General features: G+C 41.4%; 1 protein-coding gene across 2 annotated transcripts in view; it reads left to right on the top strand.

Annotated features, from left to right (window-relative positions):
• The first annotated feature begins 325 nt into the window (after nucleotides 1-325).
• The window catches only part of SCYL2 (SCY1 like pseudokinase 2), a 30,673-nt gene continuing 7,838 nt past the window's right edge, over nucleotides 326-23,160 (top strand). Inside the window, exons 1-16 of one of the 2 annotated variants that reach the window (XM_075274581.1) lie at nucleotides 326-530; nucleotides 8,481-8,677; nucleotides 10,512-10,669; nucleotides 11,017-11,161; nucleotides 12,641-12,790; nucleotides 14,364-14,585; nucleotides 15,541-15,657; nucleotides 16,427-16,552; nucleotides 17,687-17,863; nucleotides 18,365-18,376; nucleotides 18,481-18,603; nucleotides 19,731-19,844; nucleotides 20,322-20,454; nucleotides 20,546-20,664; nucleotides 22,199-22,299; nucleotides 22,510-22,576. In XM_075274581.1, the coding sequence (XP_075130682.1) occupies nucleotides 8,501-8,677; nucleotides 10,512-10,669; nucleotides 11,017-11,161; nucleotides 12,641-12,790; nucleotides 14,364-14,585; nucleotides 15,541-15,657; nucleotides 16,427-16,552; nucleotides 17,687-17,863; nucleotides 18,365-18,376; nucleotides 18,481-18,603; nucleotides 19,731-19,844; nucleotides 20,322-20,454; nucleotides 20,546-20,664; nucleotides 22,199-22,299; nucleotides 22,510-22,576 (1,941 nt within the window). In that variant the 5' untranslated portion in view covers nucleotides 326-530; nucleotides 8,481-8,500. The remainder of the gene's footprint in view (nucleotides 531-8,480; nucleotides 8,678-10,511; nucleotides 10,670-11,016; nucleotides 11,162-12,640; nucleotides 12,791-14,363; nucleotides 14,586-15,540; nucleotides 15,658-16,426; nucleotides 16,553-17,686; nucleotides 17,864-18,364; nucleotides 18,377-18,480; nucleotides 18,604-19,730; nucleotides 19,845-20,321; nucleotides 20,455-20,545; nucleotides 20,665-22,198; nucleotides 22,300-22,509; nucleotides 22,577-23,160) is intronic. The other variant, XM_075274582.1, reaches the window with a different exon arrangement.

The raw sequence follows: 23,160 nt of genomic DNA, 5'->3' as shown, positions 1-23,160 counted from the left end.
TACTTCCTAACGTAGCAGTGTTTGCTTCTTCATCGATTACCAGGCTGACAGGTTGTACTATGAATTGTTTTTCCTGAAATATGAAAAGCTTTGATAAGTGCAACTGTGCAGACAAGGACCGTCAATATTCTCCACATTAGACCAGATGAGAGTAACAATAACTATAATTCTATATTATCAGACTGACACATTATTCCTCGTTATACGTCATTGTCGTAAGAATGGCTTGTTTGTTCATCGGACACCTTTCAGTTTTACTAGAGCACAACGTGTATTAGGTGACGGCTCGTAGTGTGGTAGCCATGTTGTTGTAGCCTCTGGGATGGTGAGGTAGCTTTATGACATTCAGCAAGATGGCGGCTCGGTCAGGTACAGTTGTGGACACTATTGTTGCGCTCTAGTGACCGGAGTAAGGTGGTCAGCTGACGGCAGATGTGGAGCCACCTGAACGAGGAAAGAAGTGGAGCGGCCTGACGGGAGGAGCACGTAGCCGTATGTCCTGAGCGCAGCCCGCCGCCTCCTGGGGACAGGTATGGGGCCACATCCATGTCACTGTACGGAGAGGAGAGCCATGGGGTCATAATATTACCTATAGGTGGGGGTATTCATACTGACATCGATGGAGTCAGCTCATATGCTGGTTGTGTCTGGAGCTGTGTGGGGTGTAGCTGAAAGTCATCAGGTGGTTGGCAGATCTGTTACCAAAGGGTTAAGGAAATGAAGCCAAACTTGGCAGTAGATGTCAGACAGTCTGTGCCAGGGCTAGTGGGCATACAAGTCACCCAGCACAAGTGTCACCCACAGCCTGCTCTCATTGTGTGACCCACTGTTACCCCCAGACACTGCTGCCGGGTGCTCTATGTGCCCCTACACCGCTCGTCTATTGCCCCTCACTGTGATGCCCCTCCGTCACTTCCCGATCCGTTTTCTTGGACTCAGGTTTTGGTAAACCTACTGATGGGTCCTCAGGACCTGTCAACCGATATTGGACAATGTCTTAGGCTTCAAGTAGAGGTTTCCCCTTCACATCATATATAGATCGCCATATAGTGCTCCACCCCCTTGACCAACTGTAATAGCTTCTTCTGCCGATCTGTCGCATAATATAATGTTATAGAGCTGTAATGGATCATAGACTAAGGACATTGTGGTAGATCGCATGTTGTAACAGGACTTATGTACTGTATACATGAGTGTGTGCAGAACCCCTTAAAAAGAAGACACTTTATTAGAAGGCACCTGCCCCAAGGAACCGCTGTCCAGTCTCCAGGCAGTGAGTTACACAGCAGAAGGAGCGGGGCAGATGGATGAATAGGTTTGTATGAAAAGATTCAGTATAACTTGTTGCTTATCTATTACAACCTCTACATTTTCCTGCTTGAGAAGTTATGTAGGCGGTCGCATTAGTTATTGACAGCTACAGTATTTTTGTATATACATAGAGAGGGGGCTGTCAGTCACTGATGGGAACGCCTCCTTGACTTCCAAACTAGAGCATATTATAATGAATCTTTATCACTATAACGTGCTTCCTAGAGATTGACCATTATATTCCATGTGACAGGTTCCCTTTAAGGGTGTGTTTACATAAATGAGACATTAAAGGGGTTGTCTGGGCTTAAGCTTTTTATGACTTATCCCCAGGATAGGCCATAAATACCTGATCGCTGGAGGGCCGACATCCAGCCCCTGGTCCAGACACCTGTACAGAGCCACTTATGATGCCCATCCTATACAGTGTTTAGGGCTAGAAGTAGAAGGATCCATTATCTATATAGTGTCTGGGAGGCATCAGTGCAGCCTAACTCCCAATGACTTCAATAGGAGCTGAGCTGCTGTGATGGCACCCAGTCTGCTATACAGAGGATGGAGCTTTCTGGAAGTGGCTTCATGAAGCTGTCACCCGCACCGATCAGGTATTTATGGAGGATAGGCCATATGAAGCTTAAGTCCGGGCAACCCATTTAAAATGGACCTGTCAGCTCTTTAGGTTAGATGTGCCTGTCTTAGCAAATACTCATATTATCCTTAGAAGAGCAATACATTATACATTTCCAGGAGCAATAACAGAGGAACTCCACAACACAACGTTATATGATACAAGTTATTTCATGACTTCATGGAGAACACAATTACTTAGTAAAACAGACATGTCAGGAGCGGTGACAGGTATTCTTAAACTTCCTATAGTGGCATGAACATTAGGATCAGCGTGCTGCTGTTAGGAGGGTGAAAGGGACCTCAGACTCTCTGCAGCCGCATCCATACGAGGGTCTTTTAGGACAGAGAACCTTTGCTAGCAAGCAATGTAAGGTGGAGTAGAGTGGTTGTCCTGAAAAGGCATTCCCAAGTACGGTAGATCATGTGGACATCACAGGTAAAGGGCAGCTGTTTCTCATGGTCCTAACCTTGCTATATAGTCTGAGTTGGTAGCAGTTTTGGGTGGAATCAGAAAAAAAGTTGTTGACTCTTGGCTTCAAAATATAATCAATCATTATGTGAAATATTATACAATTATTGATATTATATAATGAATTAGATGCATAGCTTGTTGCATATTTACTTTCATACGTGGTAGTAAGGTCCCCTCAACTGGCATGAGGCACAGCTATCAGGGGATTCTGGTTCTGGTCTCTTAATAAATAAGACTCACCCCTGTGTGACAGCATGAAATTGGCCTGAGTTATAATAAATATGGAGGATTGAGATGTCATAGGCTCGCCCCAGTCTGGCTGTATGTGCAAAAAGTGGAGATCAAGATGCCGGATGGGGATGTGCCGCATCTTTGGTTCAAGAAGGGACAATGCACCAAAAAACTGATAATTTCTTCTCAATGGCTTTGTGTTATATGCAGGCCTATATTTTCCAAGATTTGAGTTTGTTCCAAAGCGTATCTTATGAGTATTTGACTTTCTTGCTCTGCAAGTGTCCTATAAATGTTTGATGGTGTTGAGGTCAAATGACTGAAGGGAAGCCTGTGATAGGCAGGACATGTCTTTTCTTGAATTCTACTTGGATGCTTCGAAGTACAGTGCACGGAGCCCCATAGATACTCTAAGGACTTGTTTGTAGCCACCACTCCATTCCATCTTGGTTACAAAGGACCCCTAATTCTCCTGATTGTTGGGAGTTCCAGCACTCGCACTCCCATTGATCAGATGCTTGTTTTGGATGTTATCCTGTTTAATTAATCTATCTCCATAATAGGGGAAGTCACATGTAGCAGATTTCTTGCATTTATTTTAGTTATTGAAAACGTATTCTGTTCATCTGAATGGGTAAATTTGAGTAAAACTACATCTCTTTGGACACAACAACCAGTTGCCAGTTGACAAGAAAAGTCACTAATGTGCGGAACGTCAAAGTTTGCCGTTTATTTGCCTCTTAAAAAAATAGCTTAAACTGCTTAGTAAATGTGGGCCATGGTGTTATTTTTCTTTTGTTCATCTCCTTACATAGCCTGTTACTGCCAGATACATCATTCTCGGATTTACAAGGAAGTCGCACTTCTTTGGTGATCGGCGATGAAATGCTGTAATGTTGTGAGAAGTGGTTTACAGCTCTGCTTCTCGAATTGTTCGGTGCTCCCATTCTTATATGGGACTTAGCCCGTAGTATCATGTGGATGGTGAGGCCCAGGCATTGCTATGTTTTGGCTGGTGTAAGCCTCCTTAGTTTATAGTCTATTTCTTCTTTGAAATAACTACTAGCAAGACTTCTTTTGGCAATATTCTTCTGTAACATGCACTGTATGGGAGGAAATCCACACAAACACTGGGAGAACATACAAACTCCTTGCAGATGTTATCAGATGTTATTCCTGGCGGGAATCGAGCCCAGGACTCCAGCGCTGCAAGGCTGCAGTGCTAACTAGAGATGAGCGAGTAGTATTCGATCGAATACTCGTATTGGTTGAATACCACACGAGAAAATTCCATTGAATTCAATGCGAAAACCTCCTCGTGCTCCTCGTCCTGCTACTTCCGGAACCTGGAGGATCCAAGGTGTCGAACTTTGGTATTCGATATTCGATTGAATACTACTCTACTCGCTCATCTCTAGTGCTAACCATTGAGCCACCGTGTTGCCCCCTCAGTGTGATTTCTTGTCCTTGGGGGTAGGAGACCTGTAAAGAGCAAGAACTGAACTGAAGATGATCTTACGCTAGGTTCACACCTGCGTTCTGGTCTCCGTTCTGTGCTTTCCGTCTTCTGCATGCAAGAAGACGGAAAGCACAGACCGGGTCCAGCCGTGAGCGGCGGTGAGCGTTTTATGCTCTCCGCCGCGAAACCGTTTTTTTAAATCCGGACACAGAGTACTGCATGTCCGACTCTGTGTCCGGATTAAAAAAAACCCGGTTTCGCGGCGGAGAGCCTAAAACGCTCACCGCCGCTCATGGCCGGACAGCTTTCTCACCCATTCAAATGAATGGGTGAGAGAGACTCCTGCAGGTTTCCGTTTCCTGCTTTGTTTTATGCAGGAAACGGAAACCTGAAGTACGGAGACCGGGCGCAGATGTGAACGAGCCCTATAAGAGGTTGTCCGGGTAAAAAAGTTATTTTTTTAATAAGCCGGGGAGGTTGGGGGAAAAAAAAAATCATACTATGTTGTCCACCATGTTCCGCTGTCCTCCAGCGCGGTCCAGTCCTGTTGCTTCAGTGTCTTCAGGAAGTGATATTCCTGATTGGCCTCAGCGGTCACATGTGGTAGAGAATCCCACCGGAGACAACAGTGGACAGGCCGTGCTGGGAGGCACTGGAGTACTGGGGAAAGGGGAGGATAATACTTTTTTTAAATTTTTTTCACCTCCCCCAGTCTATTTAAAAAATAAAATTTTGCCCTTACAACCCCTTTAAGAACCACTGTCTCAGTCTTCTCAGAAATAGTTGAGACATTTTTTTTTTTTTTTAGTCGCTTTGATAAAGCTACAGTAAGTTCACACAACAGAATATAGATAGGAATTTGAGACAGTCTTCTGCCTCAGATTCCTCTCCAAATTCTGACACTGTGGCTTGTGTCTGACATAATGGGGCTAACCATCACGTTTCCCACGCCGTAGATTCCCTAGCAGTGTTAGGCTAATGTCAGAAGAACCCAATGAGTTTGGTGGCATGGGTCAACCATCTAACGCTAGGTTCACAATAGCCTTCAGGTTTCCGTCCTTCAGGTCTGCATGGGGACCTGAGAGATGGAAACCATGGCAACTTAAAAAGCGGTTACGCTTGGAAACTCGCAGACTTCATAGACTGTAATGGGATCCGATTGGTTTCTGACGATACCTTGCAGGACTTTTCTCTCTGCCAATTTTATATGGATTCAGCGGCTGAGTCCTCTGAAGGCTAGTGAGATCCTAGCTTATTATGTACAACAAAAGAAGATTGTAAGGAAGAGAAAGTTTGGACAGTTGGAATGAAACACTTGTCCAGGGAGTTTAAATTGACTTACGTGGTCTGGTGGACGCTGATGGATCTGGCAACGTCACAACCCAGGGGTCACATGATTGGAAGTATTGCTCCTTCCCCCCCCCCAACTCATGACGGTGCTAGAACCCCCAGGTTCATCACCACCATCTGACCAGGTAGTTAAAGTTAAACACTGTACAACCCCTTTAAACACGCTGAATGCTTATGTTTTACAGGATGATAAGTCTCCACCAGATGTGTCTGGCAGCAGCTTTCTCCCTTATCTTCATTCAGAACACAGGCACAATTGGCCGAGCTAAGCGTGCATCTGTATGGTGGTTGGAAGGAATAACTATTGCCCAAACGCCTAAGTGTATGGCTAGCTGTAGCACAAAGTGTATTTCTCAATATTTGGAGCACTTTGCAAAATTTATGATATGTAAACGGTATCCACAAGCCTCTGGCAGCCTTTACACATGTCGGCAGAGCCGTGGTTACTGCATACAGATTCCTATTCATTGTCATCCTACACCTGTACTTGTAACTTGCAAACCACAACAAGTACACTTGCGGCATGGTAGTAGGCATGTGGTTATCATGGTTTGGCTACAACACGTGTGAATACCCTTAAACAAACCTCTGAGTAAAGAAAATGCACCTTAGGCTGAGGCCTCACATTTTAGATTTTGCTGCAGTTTTTCGAGTCAAACGCAGGAGTGGATCCAGCAGAAGGTAAGGTATTCCTTCCAAGTTCTTCTTTTATATTTCTCATTCCTTCTGTAGTTATTCTTGGGTTTGGCTCAAAAAACCACTGCAAAATCTGCAACTAAAAAGCTGCGTTTCCACAACATGGGGCTTCAGTCTTATAGTCTCCTGAAAGTGCCTAAGGCCGAGGACACCCCTTGTGGAAACACTGCAGGAAAAATGCTGTGGTTTACAATCCCAGCAAAGTGAATGAGATTTCACTGAATCTCATCGACATCATTTCAAGAAACACAGCATGTTACTTTTGTCTTCGAAAACACTATGACAGGGGTCGGCAACCTTCAGCACTCCAGCTGTTGTAAAACTACAACTCCCAGCATGCATACTTGCTCTGCTGTTCTTGGAACTCCCATGGACGTGAATGGAGCATGTTGGGAGTTGTAGTTTCACAGCAGCTGGAGTGATGAAGGTTGCTGACCCCTGCACTATTATTTCCCCATAGACTTATATGGTGGGAGTCAAAAAATGCAAAATATAGCAGAAAAACAGTGAAAAATGCAAGTGTTTTGGGGATTGCCTTTTCTGCTGTGCTTTTTTTCACAGTCTTTTTAGATTCATTTTGCTTTATGTGACCTTAGTCTAAGTGGATGAAGTAAGATGCTAGAACCCTCCATGCTTTCTTTCGCTATGGGTATGTAGTATCTCGCAGCCAGGGCCCTCTACCCCACTGTGCCAGTCGGTCATTGTTAGTATTATATCTATCTGTATATTCTGTGTACTGTATGTAACCCCCAAATGTAAAGCACCATGGAATTAATGGTGCTAAACAATAATAATAGTAATATAGACGATATATCCTTGAGGTCTTCTTCTCACAGATATGTTTGATGGTAAATTCCATCTAAAATATATAAGTATAAATTTCTATTGGGCAGCCTACACATTTTATTTCCGATGTTTAGTAGTCGTAGATGGCACTGATGTGGATGTATGATAGCTTCTGTATTATATTAGCAATTTTTATGGAATTACCACCATTCTCCTGAATCCAATGTAGATCTCTCTAGAACAGTACTGATGGATGTGCTCCTTGTGTTTCTCAAATGAGGTAGCGACCACAGCCATGCTTGGGCATCAGTCCTGGGTAGGGGGATTTGCCTGAAGTACATCATGTAATATAGACCAGTGGTTCTTAACCCGTGGCACATAGCCCCCCAGGGACTGCAGGCCATACCCCTGGGGTTCACATACAGCAGGCTTTGAACGGTCTATTCTGCAAATAAAACATACACCATAAGCAGACTAACAATTTACTGCTGGGAATTTGACGAGTGGTTTGCAGGTCAGTCCCGCTGCTAAAAGAAGCTATTACAGTTCATTTACATGTTGCAGTTTTTGCGATGTTTTAACAACATGTTGCATTTTATGTCTTTAGGTTTATTGTGTGCTTTTTTTTGTTTTTTTGTACTGGATCATAACAGGATTGACTGATACAAATGCAGTACAAGCACAAATCTATGGGGGACAGGCAATAGTGTATCCTCCACTGGATATACCAGTTATTATTTTGTAATCCCTACTTGAAAGGATAAGGGAAAAATATTCCAGTGTTTTCCTCTTGGGCTGTGCAGTTGGAGTTTAGGATGCATTTTGGCTGGAATCGGAGGAAGTTTACCAGCTCTGGCTTCAAAATAAAATGATTACCGTATATACTCGAGTATAAGCCGACCCAAATATAAGCCGAGGCCCCTAATTTTACCACAAAAAACTGGGAAAACTTATTGACTTGAGTATAAGCCTGGGGGGAAATGCAGCAGCTACTGGAAAATTAAAAAAAAATGAAAATGGTCGGAGTTTTGGGGTGCAGTAGGTGCTGGGGAAGGTGAGGGGGTGTTTTGGTTGTCTGTCTGCCCCTTCCCTGAGCTTGAGGACTGGGTTTTTCCCCCCACTTGGAATTCAGCCTGGCTGAATATAGGGTATCTGATGAAACAGAAAATTGTTGTGTCCTTAAGAGGTTAAAGTCTGTGCGAGTGGTATACATTTTCATTACCATATACCATTTTCCATTTCTTTTATTGTTTTCCATGCATGAGGATGTTTTGTCTGAGACGTTTACATAGTTTTAGACAAATGAAATTTTCTTTACAAGTGTTTTGACATGTATTTTTATTTCCTGTCCTTACTTTGACTTTCAACGCTTGCAAGTTCCTGTTTGCACTTTGTAATATATTCATTGTTAACTATAAACATGTGAGAAACCGACAGCCTTGTACACATACTTGAGAAAATAATTTCTTTCCATTCTTATCTAATGTCCTCCTAACATTGTAATGCACTGAAATGCTACTTTTTTCATTTTCTAATTTGTACAAGGTCAAGCAAAGAAAACCAAAATGGAGTCCATGTTAAACAAGCTAAAAAGTACAGTCACGAAGGTGACCGCAGATGTTACAAGTGCTGTAATGGGAAACCCAGTCACAAGGGAATTTGATGTAGGAAAACATATAGCCAGTGGTGGCAATGGACTTGCCTGGAAAATCTTCAATGGGACAAAAAAATCGACCAAACAGGTAGGTACTTGGTATTTCTTAATAGCCACTGCTTGACAAGTCTCTGGAGCCGGGTATTCCGAAATGTCATGTTTTCAGCAGCACTTTCTTTACAAGACAATGCAGTGTGTTGATAATCCATATACCCATTGTTAGCCCATAAACGCCTTCAGTACAATAAGGGAGTCATGCTAGGCAGCTTCTGTTAAAGGGGTTACCCAGTTTCCGTAGGCTAGGCCATCGATTGGCGCTGCTCATTTGCTGTGGCATTGATCGTAAGTACTGCAGTGTTGTCCCATTGAAGTCTGTAGCACAGCACTGCAGTACCTAGACTTGGCAAGTGAGCAGCACAACTCACGCTATATAAATGTTACAGGGAGCCACGCTGGCTCATTATAGGTGATCCGTAGGGCTCCCAGGTGTCGGACCCTTGCAGACCTAATATTAATGCCTTATCCTAAGGGTAGGCCATAAATAGTAGAGACTGAATAACCCCTTAAACCATTGTAGACAGACACAGCTAATGTTTCATAAGACATTCACTCTCTTTCCTGGAAATCTGGTATGCATGCTGTTTCTGATTTCCGCAGTTCTTCTGATCATTTGGGCATTGATGTAAGACATTGTTCCACTTCAGTCAATGGACAGTGTTTGCTCTTACCTCACTACACAAACACTATACATTACTAGGCCAGCAATATGACACTTTCTCTTATTAATGCATCTAAGTACATAGTCCACGTGTACTGTTCTTCTAGCCATCTGAAGAAAGATGGGTATACTGCAGGCTTATAAACAATTTCGGAATTTTGGCTCAAGTTTTGGGGAGATGCTGCAGATTTGATGGAAGTATTGACATGCGGTGAACAGCCATTTCTACATTGTGCTAGTGATGCTGTATAGAATTATAATATGGGGATTGTGAAGGCTGGGGAAGCAATAGAAACTTTATGTTCTTGAGATCAATCTATCAGGATATGACGTTTGTGATATGATGCATTGCCCTCCTGTGTTAGATTAAACAACTGCTATGAGGTGGGTGAACTTGGTGGGCCGTGGTGCTTAGGGAAGTCCTACCTCTGAAACATCCATCCACAGGTTTTAGAAAACCCTACTTGTACCAAGAAAACATTTCTTACACCATTAGGAAGCCTTCACACGATGTAACGCTGCACTCATTCTGATCATAAAAACACTTTCAGAATGAGCGCGTAAAAAGCAGATCCCATTGACTTGAATGGGAGCCGGCATACGTGCGCTCCCCATTAAAATCAATGGGAGGCTTTTTTCCCCTATTGCTTTCAATGTATTACGTGCGTAATGCTATATGTATGCTTTTCTCCTCTGACCTCATGTTCACAGAATCCCCTTTCACTGGATGTTTTACCCCAAATGCATAGTTTTTGGTATAGGATTGACACTATTGTACTAGAAGACCCCACAAACTTGACAGTTTTTGAAATACTGGCCCCTGGCTACTCTAGCACCAATGACCAGGTCACGTTCGAAATTGCTCAGATGGATCTATGGATCTCATTGTAAAGTGAATTCGCACTGAAATTGATTCGCAGAAAACTTGTCACTTGTATAATCTCTATAAAGGGAAGCTTTAGTCATGAAAGGGCAGGTGTCTCTATGAAGGCAGCCATTCATTGTATCTAAGTATTTCTGGTTTAGAGAGAATCCTTGGAAGTATCTGCTGCCACGGAGAATCGGAGACCGTTTCTGGAGCATTTTTAGGTTCTGAAGATTTTTGGCTATGACAATGATGCCACCATTTACATTGGTGCTGTCATTTCTAACAGTCTTTGAGTAACGGATGTTGTAATGACTGATGTTTTTCATGTTGTAACAGGAAGTTGCTGTTTTTGTATTTGATAAAAAGTTGATTGACAAATATCAGAAGTATGAGAAGGATCAAATTATAGATTCCCTGAAGCGGGGCGTTCAGCAGTTAACAAGACTCCGACATCCACGGTTACTTACTGTACAGCATCCACTTGAAGAATCCAGGTAAGGCATCCATCATACATAATGAAGTGTAAGGGATGGATCTGGCAGCGGCCATGGCTTGCATTATAAATGGCTTGAGGGAATGGCCACACACTCTGGCAACACTGTGGATTTATACACTGCATGACTTTACCTATAACACTGAGCCATTACTTCTGCTGCTATTGGCTGGGATTCATCTACAAGTGGTGGCCGGGCCTGTCTCTTATGCAGTACAATATAAAGAATAAAATGTATTCTTAAAACTGTTTGCCAATGAGATGCTTAGAATTACAGATGATACAAAAAAGTACAGATGAGTTGATGCAAAAATTACAGTTAATATCTTCTGCTTTTGCTTCATATAGGGATTGTCTTGCCTTTTGCACAGAGCCTGTCTTTGCCAGCTTAGCTAATGTTCTAGGAAGTTGGGACAATCTCCCATCTCCGCTCCCTGCAGATATTAAGGATCATAAATTGTATGATGTAGAGACAAAATATGGCCTGCTTCAGGTAAGAAATGCTTTTGATCTGTGGTTATAAAACGTCTTCATTATTAGCTAAAGTTTTCACATTTTTATTACTGAAGGTAAGAGAAATAGAGATCTGTGTATAGGAAAGTCACATATCAAGTCATACAGTGCTCTACCTGCTGTCTGTTCAATCTCTGCCTCCACTGTGGCACATTGGGGCAGGTTTACGTTGCCTGAGTTTGGCATATTTCAGTTTCAAAATGATCTACTTTTAGGTGATTTTTTTTTTCTCGGCAATCTTGGTATTGGATTAAAACGAAAGAAAATAGGGCTTTTATAGGGATTTAGTGCAACATATGGCAACCGATAGGTGGTGTAAACTTCTTACATGTCATACAACCTGATTTATTATACAGTACAGTCTGGCCCACTGTTTCTCTGGCACTGCCTATTTCCTGACTACTAGTAAATTTGGGCTAGTGACTGTAGTGTTGAGTTCTATAGGACAAATACTCTTGTGTTTAGGTGTAAACGGGTTTTATTAAGTTTTCAAAAATCGTAAACGCAAACAAACAAAGGCACGCCATACGATGTAAAATAAGAAAGTAGGCACAAGATAATCCAATATATCGGCTCGTACACAAAACACCGAAAAAACAGGCAAACTAAAACCAAACAGAGCAAAAGGACCCTGAGGCCGTGGAGGCCCAGGAGAGCCAAATAAGACAACTAAAAACACACAAGGGACAAGGACATGACAAAGACAAGACACGAGAGGACACAATGAGGACATAGGCAGGGTCAGGGGAAGAGAGGGTGCCAGAAGCCCCAGCGGGCATACTCTTGTGTTTAGTTGTACCATTGGGAAGAATTATGAAAATTGGCGTCGTCAACACCAGAACACCAATCTTCATAGCCCCTGCATAGGTGGAGGGTGCACCTTGTTGTAAATCGGCACACGTCCTGCTGGATTGTGGATCTGCAGTGAAATCTACGCCAGTTTGTTGCTGGTTTAAGATTTTGGTTAATATGATGTAAAGTATCATAAATACTGCAGGGTGTTTGCCACACAACCCTCCAGATAAGTGGTGAGGGAAGAAGTGCACTTTTTTTTAATTCCACCCCCCCCCCTTCCCAATTTGCACAAAAATGTGTGACCTTTTTATGCGTTGTGTCCCAGAAAGGCATGATAAACCTCCCGCAATGTAAATTGTATATTTTTGGTGTAAATTGACGCTGTAAATCTACGCCACTTTGTAGCTGATGTAAGATTTTGGGGTAGCCTAGTACATGTCGGATATATACATTGAGAAAATTTCACTGCGTATATACCGTATGTGTTGACACCAACTTGCTTATGTCTGAATCTACCTTTTCTATGGCTGTCTTGGCCTTTCTCTGTCTTACTGTGATATTGTCACTAACCACTTATCATGTTTTGTCTTTTAGTATGCTAAAGAAAGGATTACTTGACATTGTAACCACTAGTTTGATAATAGCAATTTGTGTCTCTTTGTAGGTTTCTGAAGGTTTGTCATTTTTACATAGCAGCGTGAAGATGATTCATTCAAACCTCACACCAGAAAATATTATTTTAAACAAAAGTGGCGCTTGGAAAATTATGGGTTTTGACTTCTGCAATCCATCAGTAAATCCATCAGAACAGGAGGTAACTTGTGAAGAGGGTAGCATTTTGTGTCTTTCTATTTGTATTCTTTTTGTCTTAAATGACATGTCTAATGAATACTGTCCTCGCTCTTACAATATACACAAGCTCTGTACTTTGGCAGTACCTGTTTTTTTTAAAGGGATTTTGCTTTTATTTATTCCCTAACTATAGGATAGGATTTAAAGGTCTGATCACTGGGGGCTGATCACTTTTGCCTCAATAATCATAAAAATGGGTGCTGAAATGTGCCCCACATAAGTAGAGCGAAGTAAGGCTTAGATTAAGCAGAGGTCACACTACATACAGAGTCAAGTCACATTATCATGTCCGCCAGTTATTATCTATTGTAATCTCCACATGCAGCATGGACAGCAGCTAGATAGGCTGAGAGTGAGTCAGTAAGGTGCTGGGAGGTTGTGTCAAGTATCTGGAGCCATGTTGTCTGCTGGAGGGTACATAGGGGAGGATCCATAGAGCGAACATGATGATCGAGGTGGTCTGACAGATGCTTAGTTGGGTTGAAGTCTGAGGAATAGGTGGGGCCAGGGAAATACATGGAAATTTGAGTTGTGATTTTATTCCAACCAGTATCAGACATTTCAAGTCATGACATTTTGCATTGTCTTGCTGGAAAATTCCATCTTCCTAGCAAATGCAAACAGTATGCATGAAGGTGCGTGTTCTACAAGGATGGATTAATACCCAAATTGGTTCAGAGTGCCTTCCATATGGATGAGTGGGCCCAGAGAATTCCACAGGCTATAACGCTGCATCCACCATTTTGTATTCTTCCAACATTGGTTGCAGGATGTTTGTTTTGCTGATGTTTCTCGTCTGACGCACCAATGTTTATCTGTTCAATAAGTCAGAAAATGTGACTTATTGGGGAAGGTGACCCTTTGTCGATCAGCGGTGACCCAATTCCAATACTGTGCATTTTTCCATGCAAATTGAAGCCTTTTTTCTGATGAACCTTTGTTAGCATGGTTGTCCTCGTAGTGACAATCTGTCTGCTTTGGAGCCCCATATACAGTTTTTTGGTTGGCCCATGTGCATCTTCGTAATTGACATTCAGTGTATGATCCGTGGTCTATTGAACTATGCTCTATATCTGAGAGCAGGTTATGATTAATGGCTAAGGCTCTGTTATATACGGGATTATATGACACATTAAACACTGACTGGGATCCTCTCTCTGTCTCTTGTAGTCCTGTTTAACCTGCTCACACATAGGGATTGCCAGCTTTCTCTGTCATACAGGGAGGATTGTGGATTGCTGTATGTGGGTGGGGTGTTTGGGACTCTCACTGTTTGTCCTAAGAAGCCAAACAAGATTTAGCTGTTATACTGGAGATTATATGGTTTACAATAGAATATTTCTCTATTTGCCTCTTTAATTCCTGTTCTCAGATAGGGCAGCATATGTCACAGATTCTCTTTAGTGAAAAGTAAAATGACATACATAAGATTCCCTTTAAATTGGTCAGCATAACATTACATTTTATTTAGGACCCTCCTCTACATTATCTGCATTGTTAACGGACTCTGATAACATCTTGTCTTCTTTCTGCAGGTTAAGTATGTATGTAAAGAATGGGATCCTAATTTACCATCACTATGTCTGCCTAATCCAGAATACCTGGCGCCAGAATATATATTGTCAGTAAGCTGTGACCCTGCCAGTGACATGTACTCGCTTGGGGTTCTCGTACATGCAGTGTATAACAAAGGAAAGACCATCTTTGAAGTCAACAAACAGGACATTTACAAAAGCTTTAGCAGGCAACTGGACCAGGTATGGTCTGCTATCTTTTAATATCAAGAGTTTGATATCTCTTCTCGTTCTGAAATTATGGGAGGGGTCAGAATGGCTACCATTTGGGATAGAAGACTGTACGTGTGTTAAGAGTAAATCCACTAAGCATCATGTCATGTTCCATGTTCTCTATAAGAGCTCTACAAGGAAAACTCAGCGTTTGCATATTTCAATGGAAAGTCAACCTGCAGTTTAAGAAGTGTTTGCCCTTTAAATGGATTGTACCGTTAAAATCAAATTTTTTTGTAGATCAAACGTAGGAATAGCCTTAAGAAAGGCTATTCTTCTCCTACCTTTAGATGTCTTCTCCTCGCCACCGTTTGGTAGAAATTTTTACAGATGAAAGTTCCCCAATGCTGCGAGAGAACTCTCCAGCGCCTCCTCCATCTTCTTCAGGAACAGCCTCTCTCCGCGTCTTCTTTCGGAGCTGGGTTCAAACTTCTAGGCCTCAGGCAGAGCCGACTGCGCATGCCCACAGGCCACAAGAAAATGGCCGCCTACTTACTGTGTAAGCGGCCATTTCTCTTCTGGCCGGCAGAAGAACTACTATGTGTAGTTACATGATAGAGGATGATGGGAGCTTAGTGTCTGGGCACAATGTGCCACTGCTGCCAAATATAGAACTACAAATATGAGACTTTTCTATCTAAAGATGGTCTGGCAGAAGATTATTGGCAACTGGTACACATTGATTGATATTTAAGCCAAGAATGGGGGGTAATGTCTTATGGTCAGCTTACACTTTCAATCTCTCCATGATTTGTAGATTTCTCTTTTTTTTTTTTTTCTTTTTTGTACAGAATATCCTTGGCACATTCTGTCTATATCCATCGTTATTCACTGTAATGTAAAACTAAGATGGAATCTTTCTTCTAGTCCTGCATGCGTAGCATCTCTCTTCTGTTCTCTTAGTTCTGTTTTCCACCTTTTGCAGCTAAGTCATTTAAATCCAAGTATCCTTGTAAACCTGCCAGAAGAAGTCCGAGAGCACGTGAAACTACTTCTCAATGTTACTCCAGCAGTCAGACCAGACGCAGATCAAATGACAAAGGTAAGAACAGCTTATGTAAACTGTGTGTATACTTATGTCATATACTTGCCTGCTATAGTTAAAGACTGGTTTGCAGGATCTGGTATATTTAACCCCACTTATCCCTAAAATGTACCTTCTTGCCTCTAGTGTCTCTAAGATAATGACCCTTTTGGGTGTAGTTAAAAATAAAAAAAAATATATATATATATATATTTATTACTATTATTATTATTATTATTATTATTATTATTATTATTTATTTTTATTTTTTTTCAACACAGTATATGTCCATGAACCAAGGATGTTTCACAATAATAAAATCATTTATACAGCCATAGTATTCAGAAGCCTATCAGCATCAAACAGTGAGACCAAAGAGACAAGTCTGCCTGTATAAGCTTGCAGGTTACAGGCGATAATAGGGGTTACTTACAATGTACTTATTGTATTGAGGAGAACAGAGAATTGTACTGACAGTGGAGAGGATGGAAATTAGGCTACATGAGGCAGGCATTCAGCTGGCTAAGTGTAATAAGGCCAACAAGTTAAAGGGGTATTCCCATGGATATAACCATATTTATATTTGTGGACAATTAAAATAATTAAAATTGTTTCAGAATTCTTAAGATTTTCTGTAACCATCTTAGTGGTGACAGTCTTTATAATATACTGTGTGTGTATGTATATATATATATATATATATATATATATATATATATATATATATATATATAGCAAATTTTTCTACCAGAAGCTTAGAAATCACATCTTGTTCCTTACTTTGCAGATACCATTTTTTGATGATGTTGGGGCGGTGACACTTCAATATTTTGATTCTCTTTTTCAACGAGACAATCTCCAGAAATCCCAGTTTTTCAAAGGTTTACCAAAAGTCCTTCCTAAACTGCCAAAGGTTTGTATCCTAGACTCCTGAGGGACTCCACCGATATTCATTTTTATGTAACTGGGGCTGTATGTGAACAAGTTAGTTTTAAGAAGATATTTATACTTTAGATGATCAGTGAAATATATTTTTATTCAATACATGAAAAGACTCTATAGGAATAGAACAGGGGGTGGCAATCCCTGCCATGCGTGCTAAGAGTGGCACGCGGTGGAGATGGGGCTTGGAGGAAACAGGCAGCAGTAACACTATCCAAAGTAAATTCCATTGTGAACGGACAGAAAGGGAGTCAGCGGGCCCAGTAGGCATTTGAGGAGCATGTCTTTATTCTAGCTCTTGTGTCTGGTTAGGGAATGAGCTAACCAATTAATAAATCATCCCTGATCTGACCCCAGCACTAGCATCAGGACATTCTCAGTGGTGCTGAACCATGTTGGTGTTACTACTGCCTGCTTCCTCTAGACCCAAACTCTGCTAATGTTATCTTCACCTCCTACTTGTATGCAGCTTCTGTAGGCCAGGCCTGAGGTAATAGGCTTGGAGTTTAATCATTGGTATGGACGGATGTTTTCCCTAGTGGCCACTCAGGTCTGCTGCTTCTCCATTCATCATTTACAGTCATGTGTAAATTACACAGGAAGAGGCTCCAGTCCTGTGTGAAGTATGGAGGGACAGGCAGCAGTCCTGTGTAAGGAAATAAGGGGTCATGACTCCCGGCTGCAGCACAGCTGTAATACTGACATTTTGTACACTACATATTATATATTCACCACTCAGTACAACAAAGGTTGCCTACCTCTGTACTAGAACAACACACTGCAAATAGAGTTGAGCGAGTACTGTTCGGATCAGCCGATCCGAACAGCACGCACGCATTGAAATCAATGCACGCAGCCGGCACGCGGGGGGTTAAGCGTCCGGCTGCCGTCAAACCGGAAGCACCAGGTGCTTCCATTCATTTCAATGCGTGCGTGCTGTTCGGATCGGCTGATCCGAACAGTACTCGCTCAACTCTAACTGCAAAGTACAATGATCAATCTTTAGATTGGGTAGAAAAAATGTGGTTGCAGCTGTACTGAACAGATTTTAGTTCAGTAAACTATCCATGCCAAGTCAGTAAAATTGTGTTTTTTATTTTTCTAGCGCGTTGTTGTACAACGTATATTACCAGCACTGACTTCAGAATTTGTTAATCCCGACATGGTGCCATTTGTATTACCCAATGTTTTGCTGATCGCAGAAGAGTGCACCAAGGAGGAGTATACAAAGCTCATCCTGCCAGATCTCGGGCCTGTTTTTCGGCAACAGGAACCTATTCAGGTTTGTTGTTATGGTTTTGCTTTTTGTTTTCATTATTTTTGTGCTGGGATTATTGTGTGTGTTGTGTATATAGGGCTAACAGATAACTGGTATTTATTGGTATTGGTACTGATAATTGGTATCTACATTATGTTGCTTAAGGTGCGGACGTGTGTGTAAAAGTTTACAGGGAATTCCATATGTACAGTGCCAAAGGTTGGAATTAGGAGAGCGTACAGTGTTCAGTATATACCTGAATCTCTCCCTTTGCGCTAAAATAGGAATAGGGTGCCACTGAGTAAGAACATCACCATGTCTTGTCCTGTAAGTGGTCTCCTGTGTGCAGAAAAGCTGGTTTTGTAGGTGCCTCTGTCCAAGAAGTATTTTTGGTAACTAACCATGGATAAGGCATACAATGTCATGGAAATGAATCTGACAATGATATTATTGATATCTTTTATTGTTATTTAGCTTTTATTTCTGATACTTATTCCAATTGTCTTCCATTTTTCATGCCATCAGGCTAGCAACATGGTGAGTGACTGTGTTTAGCTGTAATACCAGTCTTTCTTAAAGCTTTTTTTTTTCTAAGCAAAGTTGAATCTGCCTAATGATTTTTCTTTTTACTTTACTTGTAGATACTTTTAATATTTCTGCAAAAAATGGATCTTCTTCTGACTAAGACCCCTCCAGATGAAATAAAGAACAGTGTATTACCCATGGTGTACAGGGCGCTGGAGGCACCGTCTATACAGATTCAGGTAGCTGTTCTGTTATACTGCTTTCATGTCACTAAATCATTTAGTCATGTGTAACTAGTTAAATGATTGTTTGGCAAACGTAAGAATTTACATTGCCTGGAGGAAATTTTGCTTTATGTGTTTCTTAGGGTTTCTGACTAGCAATTGATCTAGGTAAAAGGCTATGTCCTTTCAGTGAGATGAAAACCCAGATGTTTAATGTATTTAAAGGGGTTATTCACCTTTTAATATTGATGGCCTATCTTTAGGATAGGCCATGAATATTAGATCTGCAAGTGTCCAACATTAGCACTGTAGTACTACAGTTTGCGCTGCCGGTGAGCAGTGTGGCTCCTAACATGATAACATCACCCTGACCCAATGGTCCTTGGCATCATACCATTGCAGATCTAATACTGATGACCTATCCTAAGTACTAAAAGTGGTTATCCCCTTTAAATGTTACTGATAAAGTGAATTACATGTCACATTGAAACTACCAGAAACACAAGCCATGTATTGTTGCTAAATTTGTTCCATGATTGCATCCAAAAAGGGCAGTAGTGATCCCTAGTGGTCAGAGTGAATATTACACATAGAAATCTTACCACAGCTGGTATTTTCACACAAAGTTCTTGGATATGGATGTTGCTTAGTTATTATTACGTTGTTTTAGTAACTTTCTTATAACTTCCATCATGTGGGCTGGAAGTAAAGGTAGCAAAACGGCTTACGTTTTATTGTGAATTACCTTGATTTTTGAGTGAATTATTTTTACAGGTGAAGCCTGACCTGGGCACACTACCTGCTCATGATCTAACCCAGTGGTTCTTAACCAGGGTTCGATCGAACCCTAGGCCATATGCAAGGTTCATTTTGTGTACCAGTAAAAAAACATATACCTATGTCTTGAATTTGGAAAAAAATCATATTTGATTCATCACTAAAGAAGGGTTCAGTGAATGTGCATATGAAACTGGTGGGTTCGGTACCTCAAACAAGGTTAAGAACCACTGATCTAAACATATCCAGCCCTTTTCAGCCCTTTAATCTATTTCTATCAAAGAAAGATACATTATGTAAAACAGTTTGTATATTTGATTATATATCTGTTATTGTGATACATATATATTTTTCTTCCTCTATAGGAGCTGTGCTTAAATATAATCCCTACATTTGCAAACCTAATAGATTACCCATCCATGAAAAATTCTTTGATACCAAGAATTAAATCCGCTTGTTTACAGACATCATCACTTGCCGTGAGTATACAGAATAGCTGTTCTCTATATCCTATTCATTTCTGTTTTCTTCTCAGCTGGAATAGATTCTGCATAAGGAACAAAATGCTCTTTCATACGACTTATCTTATGGAGCCTTGATCAAATTGTGGCAGTGCTGTGACTCGTGTGCAGTCAGCTTTTTTTGTGATGGGCTGCTCCTATCTTTTATCCTATCTATTTCCAGTAGGGAAACATCGAAGTGGTACATGAGTCACGGTAATCCTGTGACATTACTAAGATTGGTGTGTCATTGGTGTCTTAGCTTTACAACTGGATTGCAGCCGTTAAATTGAAGAACCATTCCTAGCATTTGTTCCACGTGGAAGACTAAAATGCTAGCAATAAGACATCGCACCTCGTGAAACACTCACTCATATTTTTGGTGGACATTAGTGGCAACTCGTACAAGTTAAAATGAACTGAAATCACTTTTTTTTTTTTTTATTATTATTATAGGTAAGGGTTAATTCCTTGGTGTGCCTAGGAAAAATTTTGGAATACTTGGATAAGTGGTACGTTCTGGATGAAATCCTCCCTTTTTTGCAACAAATTCCATCCAGAGAGCCGGCAGTTCTTATGGGGATTTTAGGTAATGACATTTTATACAGATATTTTTAATAATCAGTATAATTTCCCTATCTATCTATCATTTTTGTTGATACAATATTTTGCTTATACAGGCATATACAAATGTACCTTTACACACAAGAAGCTTGGTGTCACCAAAGAGCAGCTGGCTTCAAAAGTGTTACCTCATTTAATTCCTCTTAGCATTGACAATAACCTAAATCTCAACCAGGTAAGGGTCCCGTAGCGTCAAATTGTAAGTACTGTATGTAAAATATGGTAAGCTGGATTTGTCAGCCTCTTTTGAGATGTGAAATGCTATTGCTAAAGCATAAATGATGGAATAAGAAAAAAACACCTCAAACTGCTGTAAATCTTTGTTAGTCCCATAGAGAATGAATGGAGTGGCAGCGTACATACAGGACCATTGTGTCATTCAAACAAAAGTAACCTCTTCTGCCGGGTTCCTTGGTGTCCCCAGTGATGAAATGCTTATCGCCTATCCACAACCCCTTTAAAGGACCACTCCAGAGACTATTTTTAATGTTCAACCCTTTAGTACAAGGCTGATTGATGTGTTATTACTGGTGAGCTCACTTACCCAACGTATGCTTCACTGTATCCAGCTGCCGAATGGGTCCCCGGCTGGTCATAAGATCATCAGAGCTGTCTTATAGAATTTCTTATATATCCTCATAGAACACATGGACGACTGCTGTGTGAATTGTTAGTGTGCCAGTCACGTGACCAGCCAGGGGACTTGTTCAGCATCTGGATACAGTGAGGAATCTGTCAGATGAGAGAACTCATGATTACTTACATTTCAATACACCCTGTATTAAAAGTGCTGATCTTTAAAAATATTTTCTAGAGTGACGCTTTAAAGAGGACCTTTCATGTCCTCGGCACATGTGGTTTTGTATACTGCTAGAAAACTGACAGTGCGCTGAGTTCAGGTCACTGTACGCTTTCCCGTTATGGGCGCCGGGTGAAGAGATATCGGTACCGTTATCGACAGCCCTTCAGTGTCAGATGGGTGTTTCTGACAGTTTGTAAGGACGCCCCTCCTGACAGTAGAGTCCATAGCACTGTACTGCCAGAGGGGGACGTTCCTTACCGCCCAGCCATGACGCTGAGCGGTGAGGAATGCCCTCCCCTTCCCCAGTACTAGTTTATAGACGAGTACTGCCATGAGGGGGAGGGGGTGTTCCTCACCGCTCAGCGTCATCACTGGGTGGTAAGGAACGCCCCCTCTGTCAGTATAGCGCAAAGAACTGGACTTGAGGGAGGTGATGTAAGGTCTTCTTTAGCAAGTCCCTTTTGTTTGCCCGAGTAAGGGGAAGGTTCCCTTTTTACTTTGGTGAACCCAGCTCACCCATATATTACCTGGTCACCCATTGATTTGAATGACCTTTCAACCTGGACTGCTCGAACAAGTTTTATCTTTTATGAGGCACTGTGTGGATTTGACCAGCCTATTCCCTTAAACTCCCTTTAAGTGTGACTGTGGGGCATGTGGACATTGATAACACTAGGGCTCTTTGGGGTCATGAATAGAGATGAGCGAACACTGTTCAGATTAGCCGATCCGAACAGCACGCTCACATAGAAATGAATGGAAGCGTGCCAGCCGCTTCTATTCATTTCTATGGGAGCGTGCTGTTCGGAACGGCTGTTCCGAACAGTGTTCGCTCATCTCTAGTCATGATCTCCGTCTTGTGTGCTGTAAGGATTGACAGGGCTACGTTTTCCTTTTTTTCATTTAGTTTAATTCATTCATGGCTGTGATTAAAGAAATGTTGAACAAATTGGAGGCAGAACATAAAACCAAGCTCGAACAGCTGCATGTTATGCAAGAGCAGCAGAGGTAAGTGGGCTTTATCTCTTATATTCTTTGCACAGTGTAAAAAAAATGTCATATTGTAAAAACACTGAAATACAACACAGTGCAAAATACACTGTCACTATTTCCACCTTAAATGGAGCTCAAAAAATAGCAGAATAATCTTTTATGTGTACAGCAGATTAATATCTTCATCCTTTGCAGAACTGAGACCCTCTTCCCAATTTTTTTTAGGTCATTGGATATAACAAACCAGCTGAACATATCTGCAGACCAACAAGTTGGTAAAGCAAACAATCAGGTAACACAACATTACTTGTAAAAGGCTGTAGCTTTATATTGATGTTGTCATTGAAACTTTGTGCTCCCCCTTTATTATGTAATAGCTTTGTTGGGTTTGGGAGAAAGGAAGGATTTTAACAACTTGTATAAGAGTTAAAGGGGTGTCCAGTTTAGTGGTGGTCTGACACCTAGAACCCATAGCATTCTGTATGAAGAAGCCATGGCACGACACTGGTAAGCTTTATACCTTTCCAGATAACCCCTTTTAAACTTTCATGAATGTCTCCCCTGGAAGAAACAGTACTTTGCAGATGGCCACAATTGTCACTCCCCAATCCAGACCAGTTCTGTACTTGGTTACTCTATACTGATGGAGTCACCCTGAACCAGTGGTCTACAGGGAGCGTTTGGTTTGAGTACATGTTAGAAGTGTCCTAAGATCTGCTTAAGGGGGTCAGGCATTGACTTATAGGATTGCTACCTTCCAACAGGTGGCGCTAGCAGCACAGCCTTTTTTATTTTTATATTTTATTTTTGTCAAAGAGCTTAGTTGGACATTCAAGCCCCTTAAGTTATATCATGGAAATTTGTGTTGTCAATTTC

Source organism: Leptodactylus fuscus, chromosome 5 (assembly GCF_031893055.1).
Source record: "Leptodactylus fuscus isolate aLepFus1 chromosome 5, aLepFus1.hap2, whole genome shotgun sequence".
Lineage (NCBI taxonomy): Eukaryota > Metazoa > Chordata > Amphibia > Anura > Leptodactylidae > Leptodactylus > Leptodactylus fuscus.
This window is presented reverse-complemented; position numbering and strand designations above follow the sequence as displayed.